At 41.8% G+C, this 16,262-nt stretch overlaps 1 protein-coding gene across 3 annotated transcripts in view; it reads right to left on the bottom strand.

Moving 5' to 3' along the window:
• Window positions 1-16,262, bottom strand: part of PPP1R21 (protein phosphatase 1 regulatory subunit 21) — a 139,427-nt gene that overhangs the window by 73,349 nt on the left and 49,816 nt on the right. For all 3 annotated transcript variants that reach the window (XM_085894131.1, XM_085894132.1, XM_085894130.1), the window contains exon 9: window positions 11,613-11,665. In XM_085894131.1, the coding sequence (XP_085750257.1) occupies window positions 11,613-11,665 (53 nt within the window). The remainder of the gene's footprint in view (window positions 1-11,612; window positions 11,666-16,262) is intronic.

Below are 16,262 nucleotides of genomic sequence, written 5' to 3'. Positions count from 1 at the left end.
GCCACATAGGTTCTTGGGCCTCATCGGTCTCTTTTGTAAGGCTCGTGGTTTCTGCCTCTCTCACAGCTTTCTCGTCACTCCAATTGGACATCTGATTTCATTTTTCACAGTCGCTAAGATGATTTAAGAATTGGTTGCAGCAAACAGGGAGAAAAATTGGATGAATATTGATGTTTTAAAAGAAAAAAAGAAAGAAAGAAAATGCATTTTAATAACCATTTTGAATGTATCTGGTCTGGCATGATGTGGAGAGGGGGATAGAAAAGGGGGAGAGGGGAGAAGAGAGAGGGGGAAACAAGGGGTTGTAGAATGGGGCATAAGGGAGGAGGGTGGGAGAAGGAGAGAGTGTGGGGGAAGAATGTGGGGAGAGGGGCAGGATGGAGAGGGGGAGAGTTGAGGTGTTGAAGTCACATTTTACATTACGTGGAATTTCCACGGGTCTCGGGTTGTGTTGTATATATTTTTCATAAATTATTTTATTGAATTCAGAAAAGTTCTCTCCGCTTGCGTAATTATGCGATTGCTTTATCCTCCATCCCATTCTTTTCCCCGCCATTACCCCCCTTATCTTCTCAACCACCCGAACACTGAAGTGCATGCATGCACACCATATGGTTTGTGAAACACTTTGGTGAACCTTTTCCATGGCCAACCCCACAATAACGTGGGATTAATTGTGCTCGTCAAGGCAGGAGAAGAACAAATACCACAAAAAGGACTCCAAATTGTGTGCAGATCGCCCAATAGGTAAACAGCAAGTGCTGTGCTGCCTCCACCTAGTCAGGTATCTGCAGCACTAATAACAGGGCCTTACCTTTAATAATAATCATGATAAACTTGATTCCATAATGTGATCGCGATGTTGACGATGGCAACGATAAAGATGAGTATTGCTACATTCCCATAATGGTTGCCTCTTCACCTCGAAAATCCTCGATCGGGACATCCTCAAAATAACATGCTACGCTCTCTAATGCTACATATCAATTTTTTGCAAGGTTCTTTGAAGTATTACGATTGCAATTTATTTTATAGTCTTCAAGTATATAATTCAAATTAAATAAAGGTTTAAATTGAAGATGTTTAAAGGCGTATAAATAAAACCGCCATCTTAAATATAATACACCCGAGTGGGTTTGACGGTCAGCTCGGATACAAAACTTGATGCAACCGAGTGTTAATCAACCTTAGCGACTATGAAAAGTGAAAACAGAATTAAAATTGAACTTAAAATTACCGCGCGAAGCCGTGTTGAACGTCCGCGACGTCAACGGACCTCGTGTTGCCCAATAAAGAGGGCCAGACGACAGAGGTAATGAGAAATTAGTTGGTCGAATTAAATCTTCTTAATAATCCCTATGAAACCCATTATTCATGATAGGCGTCCGATGCTTCCTTATAGGCCATTCGACCAATCGGTGATTTTGCACTTGATGACCCTGTAACCTTGACCCCGAGGCGAAAATGCGAAAAAGGGCTCAGACGATTTATATAGAGCAACTAGTATTATCATCATGTCAAGTTAGAACTCAATCGGCCGAGCCGTCTCGGAGGAGATAGAAAAATAAAAATTGTTGACAGACGGACGGATGAACGACAGACAGAAAGAGGCAGACAGACAGAGAGACAGACAGACAGACAGACGGATCTGAGAACATCGAATGTTTAAATTAGGTCAGCGAGCTGACCTAAAAATCATGTTTTACCGCCATTTTCCAAAGTGTCTATTACACCACCCTATCGAACACGTTAATTACGTATTCATGCCTGTCGTATATGTGCTTTGTGACGTCCTTAAAAACAGTAAGTTTCCTGTTTGGAATTATTTTCAATTTTTTTTGACTGCCAGGCAGACAGACAGAGAGAAAAAATGACATCACACCTCTCTGTTCACGTGGGACCGTGACAAATCCAGAGCCAATGTATGGTAAAACGAAACACTCGTCTTCATATTCATGTTCCTAATCGTGTTCAAAATATAACATTCGATTTAAATAAGCTGTTCCTCAAATACAAACTGACTATTATAAACTGACAAGATGGACAGACGGACACATGAATCAGTTGCTTAACCACACTTGTCACTTCGTATGCATGGAGTAACGAGAGAGTTCAGTCAGGCAGCAGTTGTCACCTACTTCAAGAATGTTGCCAACTTTGATTTTTCACTTTTATTTGTTCAAGAACATCACAATGAATCACTTTCAACTTGTCTTCTCATTTTCAGTTAAGTATTTCACCATGTGAGGGCGCTTTTTCAAAATGGCTGCCAAAATCATTAAAAAAGCTGTTAAAAACATAATTTTCACCAATAATTCCAGCAATTTAGAATGATATTTTCTAATGTTTTCGATAGCATTTAACAAGACCAACTGGTCACCTTCCTCCAGGTTGTGATGTCCTGCGGTCATTTCTGACATTGACACTATGTCAGGCAAGTTGCCATTGGATTTCATCAGTGTGTGATGCATCATCAGAACCATCTTTGGGCTTCCTTTGTAATGATCTAGCAATTTATCCGCGAGATATTGGGCAAATTCAGCTTTAGTGTCAATGTGTGCCAGAAATGACTTCACATTCTTGATCTCTGTAGAATCATTAACATGGTAATGAATGCATGTGTTCTTTTTGGTCCTCTTGTCTCGTGTTGTTTGTTTAAGAGACCCAGCTAGATACTGGTCAAAGACTACTCGAATTTCCTTATATGGCTTACTCATGCTGTCAATGATTTCAACAAATGTGGCTGCAAAATGAGTAGCGGTAAACCTCTCATCAGTCTTCGTCACCATGTTGACAATGCACATTGCGTCTACTATCAGAATTGGTGTTGCTGTGTCGCCATTTGCATCTTCTTCTGAAGGCTGATTTACATCTTCTGGTAGAGGCAGATTCATGACAGATTGCACTTCCTGGGATTTACCAGAGAGCATTATCATACTACCATCTGGCTGAAAGTTGGATGGTGGAGTACTGTCAAATTCATATTCTCCTATTATCACTAGGATGAAACAATCCAGAAAACATCATCATATCAGTTGATATGTGTGGTCAATATGATGTTTTTAACATTTTACTGTGATTTTGGCAGCATTTTGAAAAAGCGCCCCCAGGTGGTGAAATACGACACTGAAAATTGGAAGACAAGTTGAAAGTGATTCAGTATGATGTCCTTGAACAAATAAAAGTGAAAAATCAAAGTTGGCAAATTTATTGAAGTACTGATCAGATAGTGACAACTGCTGCCTGACTAATAGAACACCAAACTTGAGAAAAAAAGTCTTGAGAAAAAGAACATGGAACTTTATTGGAAACAGTTTATTGGAAGAACAATAACACTAACAAAGTTCCCCCACCCTGAGAGCACGAGTGGCAAATATGATTGGTCGAGTCGGCATACAACACCCCAATTGAACCGGAAGTTTACCGCTATTGAGGCACCCTCTCTTACACCACCTTACGTAACACGCTGAAATTAGTTATTCGTGCCTGTTGTTTGTGTCCTTTATGTCGTCCCTAAAAACAGTAAATTTCCTGTTTGTAATGATTATCAATATTGCCTGACTGCCAGAAAGAGAGCCGGACTGAAGCAATTGCTAAACCACACTATGCGCATGCTCACTTGGGATGAGACGCCGTACAATTTGCCAAATTCAGAGCCAAAGAACTGCTAAACTGCAGGAATGTGTTCCGATTCATGGTCTACAGTGATCAAGATACAAAATTCAATTGAAATCAAGCAGTATCTCAATCATAGACTGACAGACAGGCAGAGTGAACCGATTGCTTTACCCCGTTTTGCGCTATGCGTGCAGGGTAACTGCAGCTACTGATGTGTAACACGTACACAGAACATTGTTTGGTACTGTATCAGCACCACAGTGGAAGCTCATCCAGGTCAATGAGTACAGAGGTGTGTTGTTTACAGGTTCAGGTTTTTCAATCTCATTATTTCCTCCAGGTCTTCAAGACAGCTTTTCACCACCATCTCAGATCATCGCACATCCCAAATTAAAATTATTTCCACACCCATCCCCTCCCCCAACCACAAGCCCACCTCCTTCCAAATTTCCAGTTTTTCCTTCCTGAGAGCTTACTTCTGATTCCATCTTGTCCACCCCATGCAACCTCCCCTACCCCTAATTCATTCCCACACTCATTGCTTGTCGAAGTCACCCTCTATTTGGTCCTTCAACCCTGCTGATGATGTTTCTCCCTCTCTCTACTTCTCATTTTGTTCTGTTGTGTCATAGTATTCAGTATTCTGGCTTTTCCAAGAGCCTCGACTTGGTAAAAAAAACAAATTGCATCGAGACTCCCTCCAAAGTAGATGGTCCTTGCACATTATGTGGAAATAACAACTAAATTTCGAACATATTGTTACGGTTGTGGAAATTCACAGATCACCATTCAGGTTCCCCGAAGATCAGTTATGTCGGTAAGTGTGTGCTCCAGGTTAGATTTCCCCACCGATGTATAACGGGATTTATTCGTGTGCAGGGCTGTGAACCTTTTAGGTAGTGTTATTCTTTTCTGTCTTTTATTTTAAACAAACATCTCCTCACCATCTTCTCCACAACCACCATCATCTCCTCACCATCTTCTCCACAACCACCATCATCTCCTCACCATCTTCTCCACAAACCGCCATCATCTCCTCACCACCTTCTCCACAACTGCCAACATCTCCTCACCATCTTCTCCACAAACCGCCATCATCTCCTCACCACCTTCTCCACAAACCGCTAACATCTCCTCACCATCTTCACCACAACCGCGTGAAGCCGGTGATTCCAAACACGTCTGCGTGAAGACGGTGATTCCTAACATGGCCGCGTTTGACGGCACGATCGGATCAAAACGGCGAAACGGGCGGAGCCAGCTGGGGGGTGAAGGGTCGAAGGTGAAAGAGCAAACACCCTCCCGCGAACCCGATAAAAAGCCGTGCTGAAACGCCGAGGAGTCCAGTCGAGTTGGGGAGTCCAGTTGAGTGTTGGACTCCGGAGAGTGGAGTTTGGAGCCTGGAGTCCATTTGAGCGGTTGAAGAGACGCCGAGTCATCGACAAAGAACGAACGAGTTGGAGAAGAGTGATGGGAAAGAGCATTCAAGTTCGCGCTGCGCTGGTGTGGTGGAGTCGGGAAGAGAGCTTGGAGAGTTCGGAGGTTGGAGTGCGGGCAGAGACATCGAGGGTCGCCCAGCGAGTCACCAAGAGGGTGGCAGGTAGCCCGCTCGGTCTCTCGGAGCCCCTTCAGTCATCCCGGCTCCAAGCAATTATAAAGGCTTACGAGTCCGGGTCTTCCTTTCTTTCTTGGAGTTTGCATGAAAGTCTGTGGTGCCTTGTCGACAAAGTATAACTGACTAAGTGCATGTACATAATAAATAGACATCGGCTGTAGGTTTTTGCTCGTGTCTTTTTCCCCATTTCCTCCCCATTCATTGCATTGCTTGCAAAACCGTGTGAAAATAAATGTTCCCCATTTGTGAATGTCACCTGCTTGTTGCGTCCCTTCCTCCATTGACTGCCATAATTGCGTTCGGAATAATTAGCTGGCTGATTATAAGCCGATGAAACGTACATCTGGTCCGACGGGGCTTGGCGATTTAAAACCGCTCGGCAATCGCAAACGGAACGAGCTGCTTAAAGCGGCTCATTTTCGTGCAGGCTCCATCGAGGTATAAACTCCCGGCATTTCTGTCTGCGCGAATAGTTAGGTATATCGACAATTCGGCAATCGACCCTGTAGCGCGTGGACAGAAGAGTTAGCTGGTTTATGGTGTGGTTAAAAACACCCGTAGCTGGGTTTCGGCATTGATCCGAAATCTGCGACTTGATTGCTCGCTCGGTGGGCGCGCGCGGCCTCAATTGAGCTAAAGGCGGTCGCCCGCACGCCGGACGGGCGAAAATCCAGAACAATATCATCGAATGAAAACAGAATGAAGCAATTGTGTCAAAGTTACAATCAAAACAATTAGCACATAGTGGGTGCAAGATGACAATTCAACAACAAGTACTACAAGCAGATGAAACAGCCAACTACACGAGGATGGATATATACACTGGTCATACAAAAAGAGGATCAATGAGAATGGTTTTGTCATAATAAACAAATGAAATGTATAACAAGGATAGAAAACACAACTGTGTATAAAATACTCAACTAGAAGGGCACTCGGTCGAGTGCATACCTCCCGCCACGTAATGACTGATCCATGAAAACATATCAGGCCCGATACATTTTTGAAATATCATGCTTTACAGTCAGGTCAGGTATGGGAGCATGTGCCAGAACAGCGCATCGCTGCGTCCACTTTCTGCCGGTCCCCCAGGGGCCTCCGTCTGGCCATCCCCCCAGGCAGATGCCAGGCCCATCCCCATCTCCTTGAGATGATGGTCAACCTGCAGCAACCACGAGGAACGTGGTCGGCCCACTGGCCTCCTCCACTCATGAGACTCCCTCGCTGAGAGAATCTGGTGAGCAGGATCAGCGTCAGCAAAACGAGCCACATGTCCATACAGCCGCAACTGACGCTCAAGGACTATGCAGGTAACAAATCTCATCCGAGTCTTTCTCAGCAACCGCTCGTTGGACACAAAATCCGACCAGCGATAGCCAAGGATTCTCCGAAGAGACCTGGTACCAAAGGAATTAAGTCGCCATCTCAGATCCTTGGTCAGATTCCAAGTCTCGCATCCATACAGCAAGACTGGAAGTACCAAGGACCTGAAGACTCGGACTTTCGTCCTCCCGCACAAGTACCGGCAGCGCCACACCCCATGATCCAGTGAATCCATGACTCCCCAGGCCCGACCGAAACGTCTATTGACCTCTGACTCACAGCCAGCAGAGACATGAATATCACTGCCAAGGTAAGTGAATCTCTCCACGACCTCAACATCCTCACCACAAACAGACACAGACAGGACAGCAGCATCCAAGATGTCACCGAAAGCCTGGATCTTAGTTTTGACCCAAGAAACCCGTAATCCCAGCGGCTCCGACTTCTCATTCAGCACCTCGAGGGCCCCCAAAAGGATATGTAAAGTCTCCGCAAAGATGACTGCATCATCTGCAAAATCAAGGTCCAAGATCTTGACATTCCCAAACGATGCACCGCAGCTTGATCTCTCCGACATCCTTCCTAAAATCATGTCCATGCAAGTGCTGAAAAGTGTGGGGGCAAGTACACATCCCTGACGAACTCCAGTAACAACTGGAAATAAGTCAGAGATGGTACCACCACACTTCACAGCACTCTCAGTACCGGAGTAGAGTTCAGACATCAGATCGATCAGTTTTGGTAGCACCCCACGACGAGCAAGAATCTTCCAGAGGACATCCCGATTCACTGAATCGAACACTTTACACAGATCAACATAGGCTGCAAGCAGCCCCTGCCGAAACTCTCGTCTGCGTTCGGTGAGGACACGAAGAGCAAGGATACGGTCAATCGTTGACCTCTTTGGTGTAAAGCCTGACTGCTCTGGACGCTGGTGCTCAAGCAGATGGTGGCGAACCCTATCAAGAATTATCCGAGCAAAGACCTTGCCCAGCACTGAGAGCAGCTTCACCCCTCGGTAGTTGTTGCAGTCTTGGCGATCACCCTTCCCTTTCCAGAGAGGAACAACAAGGCCCCTCTTCCAATCAGTTGGGATGATGCTTGTGTTCCAGGCAGAGCACAAAACTGCATGCAACGACACGAGTGCAGCATTTCCACCAGCCTTGAGAAGTTCAGAATGGATGCCACAGATCCCTGGAGCTTTGCCCCATTTCAACTGGTTCACCGCAGCCCGTGTTTCCACAAGCGAAGGTGGACCACAGTTGATTGGAGGGTCAGAAACAGGGATTGTAACACCCTTGACGTCCAACTCGACAGCTGGGGGATCAGCCTGGTACAACCGCTCAAAGTAACCCGCCCAGCGGGCCTTCACTTCAGACTCCTCTGTCAAGAGCCTACCACTCTCTGCTCTAACTGCAGTGCTCCGAGGGATGGGCTTGGATGAACGCTTTACAGTACTATATCGTTTTTGGCCCGATATCTCAATGGTGAAGAATCACTTTCAAAATTAAATAATTCTCGTATCCAGATCCGAATTCGGATCTTCACAACAATTAAGTCAATTTGTCCCTGTCACACACCCAACGTGTCCACCACGTTTCGTCCGAATCCGTCCACAACTTTTTGAGATATCATGCTATATATCGTTTTTTGGACCTATCTCTCAATGGTGAATAATCACTTAAAAATGCTCGTAGCCGGATCCGGAACTTCACCAAAATCTAGTCAGTTCATCCTCGTTACACATCCAACCTGTCCACAAAATTTCATCCGGATCCGTCCACAACTTTTTGAGATATCCTGTACACAAATAAGCAAACAAACAAAAAAAAACAGACAGAAAGGGGTGAAAACATAACCTCCTTCACCTCCGGTGATGGAGCTAATAAGAAAAGCAGCCTGTGCATTCAGTATCTAAAAATTAGTTCGTTACACTTTTCACATTCAGTCAAATACACATTCACGGACCCAGAAATAATTGCTGTCCGTCATGCAAAATTAGTGATTTAATCTAAATGGTTGCAATTTCATTTTGGTTTTAACAGATACTTGGGACACCATCAAAATTTCAGTCTTATAAATTGAGCTTCCACCCTGTGAACCTTCTTAATCTATATTTTCCAGAAAACGAAATCAGCTGTGGAGAGTCATCAAAATTGGACATTTCATACCTCGTGGGTGGCGACGGCTTAAAGAGGTCACGTATGCCGACTAATTTGTCGCAAAACCTCACAGAGAAAGTTGGTTGGCACAAAGTCAAGAAGAAAAAATAAAAAAGATTGAAACGTCAAATAATAGTTTCTTGTGTTCAATTAACCACGATAAGAAGTCGATCAATTCTGTACTTCTCCCATCGTTGCCAAAAGTGTTATCACTTTCGTTATTGTTATGCTTATTGTAAACTTCATTAAAATGTTTCTTTATTGGTACAGTTGTTGTAAACTTCATTAAATTGTTTCTTTACTGGTACAGTTATTGTAAACTTCATTAAATCGTTTCTTTATTGGTACAGTTATTGTAAACTTCATTCAATCGTTTCTTTATTGGTACGGTTATTGTAAACTTCATTAAATATTTTCTTTATTGGTACAGTTATTGTAAACTTCATTAAATATTTTCTTTATTGGTACAGGTATTGTAAACTTCATTAAATATTTTCTGTATTGGTACAGTTATTGTAAACTTCATTAAATTGTTTCTTTATTGGTACAGTTATTGTAAATTTTATTAAATTGTTTCTTTATTGGTACAGTTATTGTAAACTTCATTCAATCGTTTCTTTATTGGTACAGTTATTGTAAACTTCATTAAATATTTTCTTTATTGGTACAGTTATTGTAAACTTCATTAAATATTTTCTTTATTGGTACAGTTATTGTAAACTTCATTAAATATTTTCTGTATTGGTACAGTTGTTGTAAACTTCATTAAATTGTTTCTTTATTGGTACAGTTATTGTAAACTTCATTAAATTGTTTCTTTTTTAGTACAGTTATTGTAAACTTCATTAAATTGTTTCTTTATTGGTACAGTTATTGTAAACTTCATTAAATTGTTTCTTTATTAGTACAGTTATTGTAAACTTCATTAAATTGTTTCTTTATTAGTTCAGTTATTGTAAACTTCATTAAATTGTTTCTTTATTAGTACAGTTATTGTAAACTTCATTAAATTGTTTCTTTATTAGTTCAGTTATTGTAAACTTCATTAAATTGTTTCTTTATTGGTACAGTTATTATAAACTTCATTAAATCGTTTCTTTATTGGTACAGTTATTGTAAACTTCATTAAATTGTTTCTTTATTGGTACAGTTATTGTAAACTTCATTAAATTGTTTCTTTATTAGTTCAGTTATTGTAAACTTCATTAAATTGTTTCTTTATTAGTACAGTTATTGTAAACTTCATTAAACTGTTTCTTTATTGGTACAGTTATTGTAAACTTCATTAAATTGTTTCTTTATTAGTACAGTTATTGTAAACTTCATTAAATTGTTTCTTTATTGGTACAGTTATTGTAAACTTCATTAAATTGTTTCTTTATTGGTACAGTTATTGTAAACTTCATTAAATCGTTTCTTTATTGGTACATTTATTGTAAATTTCATTAAATTGTTTCTTTATTGGTACAGTTATTGTAAACTTCATTAAATTGTTTCTTTTTTGGTACAGTTATTGTAAACTTCAATAAATTATTTCTTTATTGGTACAGTTATTGTAAATTTCATTAAATTGTTTCTTTATTGGTACAGTTATTGTAAATTTCATTAAATTGTTTCTTTATTGGTACAGTTATTGTAAACTTCATTAAATTGTTTCTTTTTTGGTACAGTTATTGTAAACTCCATTATATTGTTTCTTTATTGGTACAGTTATTGTAAACTTCATTCAATAGTTTCTTTATTGGTACGTTTATTGAAAAAAAGCAAAATTAAAAAAAAATTATTATTATATTTGTATGCTTGCAATAAACTATGAAAACCAACAAAATTCAAGCTGAAAAGCTCCAGTTTACATGATGCGTTGGGAATGTACTCATAAATATGTCGAGAAGAAATGAAGATGAAGAGACCAGGAGGAGCTTTCAGTGGTTCTTTTCACATTGAGTATTTGAAAATAGTCGTTATTTTTTTATTTTAGATATTATCTTAGGGTCAGGAGCTGTACGAGAACACAGGACATGCACAACTACAACGGCACCTGGTAGAGCATATACCCCAGCAAGGCTGAACAGTTTACGTTTTGTATCACACTGATAGGTTGGATCTGCATCCGGACCTTCACCAAAATTGAGTCGGCTCGTTCTTATCGCCGACCCCACTCATCCACCAAGTTTTGTCATCATCCGTATACAACTTTTTGAGACATCCTACATATCGTTTTTGGCCCCATCTCTCAATGGTGAAGAATCAGTTTTATTTAAAAAATTAAAAATAAAAAAAATTCCTCATATTCGGATCTGGATCTTTACCAAAATCGAAACAATCCGTCTGTCACACAAACAACTTGTCCACCAAATTTCGTCCAAATCCATCCATAACATTTTTAGACATCCTGCTCACAGACAAACAGACGGGTGAAAACCTAACCTCCGTCCACCTTTGGTCCACAGCTCGGTAAACGTTCAGATCGAAACACGAGATAACATTGGACTTGACTTCAGACAAACATTACAACCGCTGACCTTGGGGTAAGTATCGTAAACACCCAGGGTACTCTGGGTACCATGAGCGATGCCATCTTTGTGACGTGGCATTTCTCATGCTTTTCTCATTGGCGTGGCATTTCATGGCATTCATTGGCATGGCGTGGCATTTCTCATTCGTTATAATGGGAGTCTAACCCTAACAAACATCTTTGTGACGTGGCATTTCTCATCACGGTCAAGTCACGGAAATTAATTGCACCCTTACACAACTGAGCACCACATGATTGTAATATGGGTGGAAATTCACCTGCCATATAAAAGTTTGATCAACAACTTGGTGTGATGTTCTACAAAATAAATGAACTTGTCACATTAAAAAAACGAAAAAAGAAAAACAACAAAACCTACTTGATGATTTCTGTCGTGAGCAGGAACATTGAGAGAATTGTATTCTGGAAAACCTGGGGAAAAAGTGGATATGCATAAATTTACAATTCCCAGCATTCCCAAGCTTGCAAAGCAAACTGATATACAAAGAACAGGATTTACCAAGTACACCTCAATATTCATTATTTGTCCTTCCAATAAAAGGAGCAAAAGTGAGTGAATATGGCGAACAGCACAGCAGAATGCTGTTCATTTCTTTCAGTATGACGAATACAAATTAGACCGCATTTTGCTCTTGCCCATTATTCCTTCAAGTGTCCATCTGTTGCGTCCCTGTGCCATGATTTTGGTGCATTTCCTTGCTGCTCTGTTTTCCAGCTCTTCATGAGCCTCGACTTTGCATTTAAAAATAATTAATTAACAGATTCTAATGCTATATATCTTCCATTCCAAAGGCAATTGAGCACAGTAATTTCTAAAATGAACAAAACAAAATCACTGCATTGGAATACCATTGAATCAAATGCTATTCTGTTGATAAAGTAAAGTTTAACCTGAGTGGTATGTTAAAGTGCTTTTAATCTCATTGGGCATTCGTTATAATGGGAGTCTAATGTACTATATTGCATGAAAGATGGAAAAGACTTTTTAGAACTTGAGAGTTCATAGAAAACCTCATCTCTCACAGTTATTAAGTACTACATATAATTAAATTGAAATAAAATAATGATTTTAAAAGTCGTATAAAAAAAATTCTGGAAGCTAAGCGCCATTTATGAGTTTACGTTTGTTTTGTTCAGGAAGGTGAGCTTGAGGGGTAGTATGCGGAGGATGTTGGATGCAGACGATCTGGGTGTTGTGGTGGAGAGTGGGCAGGAGATGCAGAAAGTACTGGAGGAGTGGAAGGAGGCATTTGGGAAGCATGGGCTGAAGATGAGTATGGAGAAGACTGAGGTGATGCAGGTCAGACAGAAGAGAAAATAAATGAATATCAGGTGAGAGGGGAAGGAGATCAGGCAGGGAAATAGGTTTGAGTGTATGGGAGAAACAGTGACCGGGGATGGCAAGTCTGAGGCAGAGGTGAGGAAGAGGATTCAGGTGGGTACGAATGTGTGGAGGGGGGTGGAGGGAGGATTGGCAGACAAAGATAAGAAGATAATTGAAAGCGAAGGTTCTGATGTCGTGTGTAACGCTGGTCTACCTTTACGGTCTGGAGACGGTGGCACTGGCAGGGAGACAACAACAGAGGCTGCAAGTTTGCGAGAACAACTGGGTCATGAGGATTGCGGGAGTGAAGAGGGTGGACAGAAGGAGGATGGATGAACTGAGGGAGGAGATTGGTGTGCAGAGTTTGCCGGGGAAATTGGTGAAATGCCGGCTGAGATGGGTTGAAACACTTGGTGCGGATGGGGGAAGAGAGAATGGCAAAGATAGTGTATAGGTTGAGGGGGCAAGGTCGGAAGAAAAGAGGTAGACCACGGTTGAGATTGGTGGATTGTGTGACGAGGGATATCTGTAACCAAGGGGTGGTTGGAGAGTAGAGAAAATTGGCTGAGGACAGAGGGGAAAGGAGGAGTATCGCAGTCAAAGCAGGGCAGAAGCTTGGTGCCTTTCGGACCTTACCCATCATAAAGGGAAGAGGAGGAGAATATGCAGTGTTTTTTTAACAGCACATTTATTCGGTTTAATATTTATCAGGTTTAAAATAACAGGACTGGAGTTAGATTTATATCATTATCGGAGTAAACAGAGGCAAGTGAAGAAAATAACTCAGCAAGCCAAAAGAGAGTACGAGAAGGACATGGCTAAGAATATTAAACTTAATAGCAAGGCTTTCTTTAAGTATATCAGGGGAAAAGAACAGGTTCGGACCAGCGTGGGCCCATTGAGGAATAGCACCGGGAGAGTGGTTCATGATGAAAGTGGGATAGCAGGCTTATTAAACAAGTATTTTTCTTCAACTTTTACACAAGAACAGTAAGGAGAATTGCCAATAGCTGAGACTATCTATCGAGGAGGTGAGGAAGGGCTATTACAGAAAATCCATGTTGGAGTGGAGGAAGTAAAGGAGCAGCTTGGTAATCTAAGAGTAGATAAGGCTCCGGGTTCAGATAATATGCAACCGAGAGTAGTGAGGGAGGTGGCTGAGCAGGTAAGCGAAATGTTAAAGGATATTTTCAATAGCTCACTGGAGTCAGGACAAGTACCGGAGGATTTGAGAGTAGCAAATGTAACACCATTATTTAAGAAAGGATCCAGAGAAGAATTGGGAAACTATAGACCTGTTTGTTTGACTTCATTTGTGGGGAAGGTGTTGGAGACAGTAATTAGGGACCATACGAGGAACCATTTAAACAAATACTAACGAATTAAAGGTAGCCAGCATGGGTTTACCAAAGGTAGTTCCTGTTTAACAAATCTTTTAAAGTTCCATGAAGCAGTGTCTGATTGGGTGGATGAAGAAATGGCAGTGGACATAGTACATCGAGACTTTAAGAACGCATTTGATAAGGTCGGAGGTTGTTAGCCAAAGTGAGGGCTTGTGGAGTGGCTGGTCAGATAGATAATTGGATTGCAAACTGACTTCGTGATAGGAAGCAAAGAGTGGCTGTGAGTGGATGTCTTGCTGGGAGGATGTAAGTCGCGTGGTACCTGAGGGATCAGTACTCGGACCATTCCTATTCAATATTTACATCAACGATTTGGATAATGGGGTAAAGAGTAGGCTTGCCAAATTCGCAGATGACACAAAGCTTTGAGGTAAGGTGGATAGGCAGAGGGGGTGGTGAACAGATACAGGAAAGTATTGATACTTGCAAAGATTGGCAGATGGAATTTAACCTGAGTAAGTGTTAGGTGTTGGGGATGGGAAAGAACAATGAAAGTAGAGATTACAGGAAGCAAGGGGTAATTTTGGAGTGTGTGACACAGGAGAAGGATCTGGGGGTGGTAATAGATACGGGAGGTAAGCAGGCAGCACAATGCCCAGCAGCTGAAGGTAAAGCAAATAAGGTTTTAGGCTGTACTTGACCAATGGTTCTCAACCTGGGGGTCGCGACCCCCCAGGGGGTCACGAGATTGTTTTCGGGGGTCGTGGGAAGGTTGTCAAAACAAATAAATAATAAAGAAATTCATAAATATTTTTTGAAAATGATTTTTCAATTAAATCTCCCATTCCAATGTTATAATGTGTCATTATGAAACAGATTTGAGCAGCAAGTGAAATTAGTAGTGTGTGTGAGTGAGAGTGAGAGAGTATGAGAGTGGGAGAGTGAGAGTGTGTGTGAGAGAGTGTGAGAGTGAGAGAGTGTGTGTGAGAGTGAGAGAGTGTGAGAGAGAGTGAGAGAGAGCGCAGCATAGTGGCGGGTGCTGAAAGTCAATGTTAGCGCTTGCTAACTACTGGCAAGGTGGCTGAATATGGATCGGTGGCTTGTCAAAAAATATCTGCAAGCTCAAGATGCGGACCAAGACGACACATGTGAAGGTGGGCCAACTGTTACAAGTTTGACTGAAAAACGTAAAGCAGATTTGGCAGATTTGGCCTCCAACAAGCGTCGGAAATATCAGACTGACTTTCTGTAGTATGGATTCACATGCCTAGCCAAAAATGAAGTGGAATATCCACAGTGTGTTCTGTGTTCAGAAGTGCTTGCTCACGAAAGCTTGAAACCAATGAAATTGAAGACATTTACAAACCAAACACCCATCCTACAGTGACAAACGATTAGATTTTTTTCGTCGTAAGGAGGGAGAACTACAGAGCCAAAAGACGACTGTACGTGAGCACTCTACAATCCCTGTCAAAGCCCTGTTGGCTTCATATGAAATGGCATACCTGGTTGCTCAATCCAAAAGCCCCATACTATTGCAGAGAGCCTGATCCGCCCAGCAGCGATTGCAATGACCAGAGTTATGCATGGTGAAAAAATAGCTAGCACATTTGAGACTATTCCACTGTCTAATGACACAATGGCGAGGCGCATTGGTGAAATGGCCAACGACATTAAAGAGCAGCTCATTGACGGAGTGAAGAAAAGTGGAAGATTTTCCCTCCAAATTGACGAAACAATGTATGTTTCCAGTGATGCACAGTTACTTGTTTTTGCAAGATACAACTATGAGGGGAAAATGTACGAGGATATGTTGTTTTGCTCGACACTTGAAGGAACTTGCACTGGTCATGACATTTTTAACAAACTGGACAGTAAAATGCACGAGGAGGGGCTAAGTTGGGAAAATTGCATCTCTGTGTGTACAGATGGAGCTGGCGCCATGCAGGGGGACAAGAAGGGGACTGAAAGCTAAAGTTTTGGAAGTGGCGCCGCATGTCAAATTCACTCATTGCATTATTCACAGAGAGGCTCTCGCCAGCAAGAACCTCGAGCCACAACTCCGCAATGTTCTCCAAACAGCAATTAAAGTGGTGAACTTCATTAAATCCCGTCCGGTGAATACCAAACTGTTTGCCACACTCTGCCAGGAAATGGGATCAGAACACGAATCTCTACTATTTCACACAGAGGTCAGATGGCTATCACGGGGGAAAGTTTTAACCAGACTGTTTGAACTGTGTGAGGAGGTTCGCATTTTCCTCTCAGATTGTGGCTCCCCCCTCGCCGACCACCTGACCGACCCCACATGGGTTACTGGCCTTGCATATCTGGCAGGCAT

This window comes from Eptatretus burgeri, chromosome 9 (assembly GCF_056783735.1).
Source record: "Eptatretus burgeri isolate ZD-2024b chromosome 9, Ebu_testis_v1, whole genome shotgun sequence".
Classification (NCBI taxonomy): Eukaryota; Metazoa; Chordata; class Myxini; order Myxiniformes; family Myxinidae; genus Eptatretus; species Eptatretus burgeri.
The sequence above is the reverse complement of the archived record's forward strand: the minus strand, read 5'-3'. Positions and strand labels throughout refer to the sequence as shown.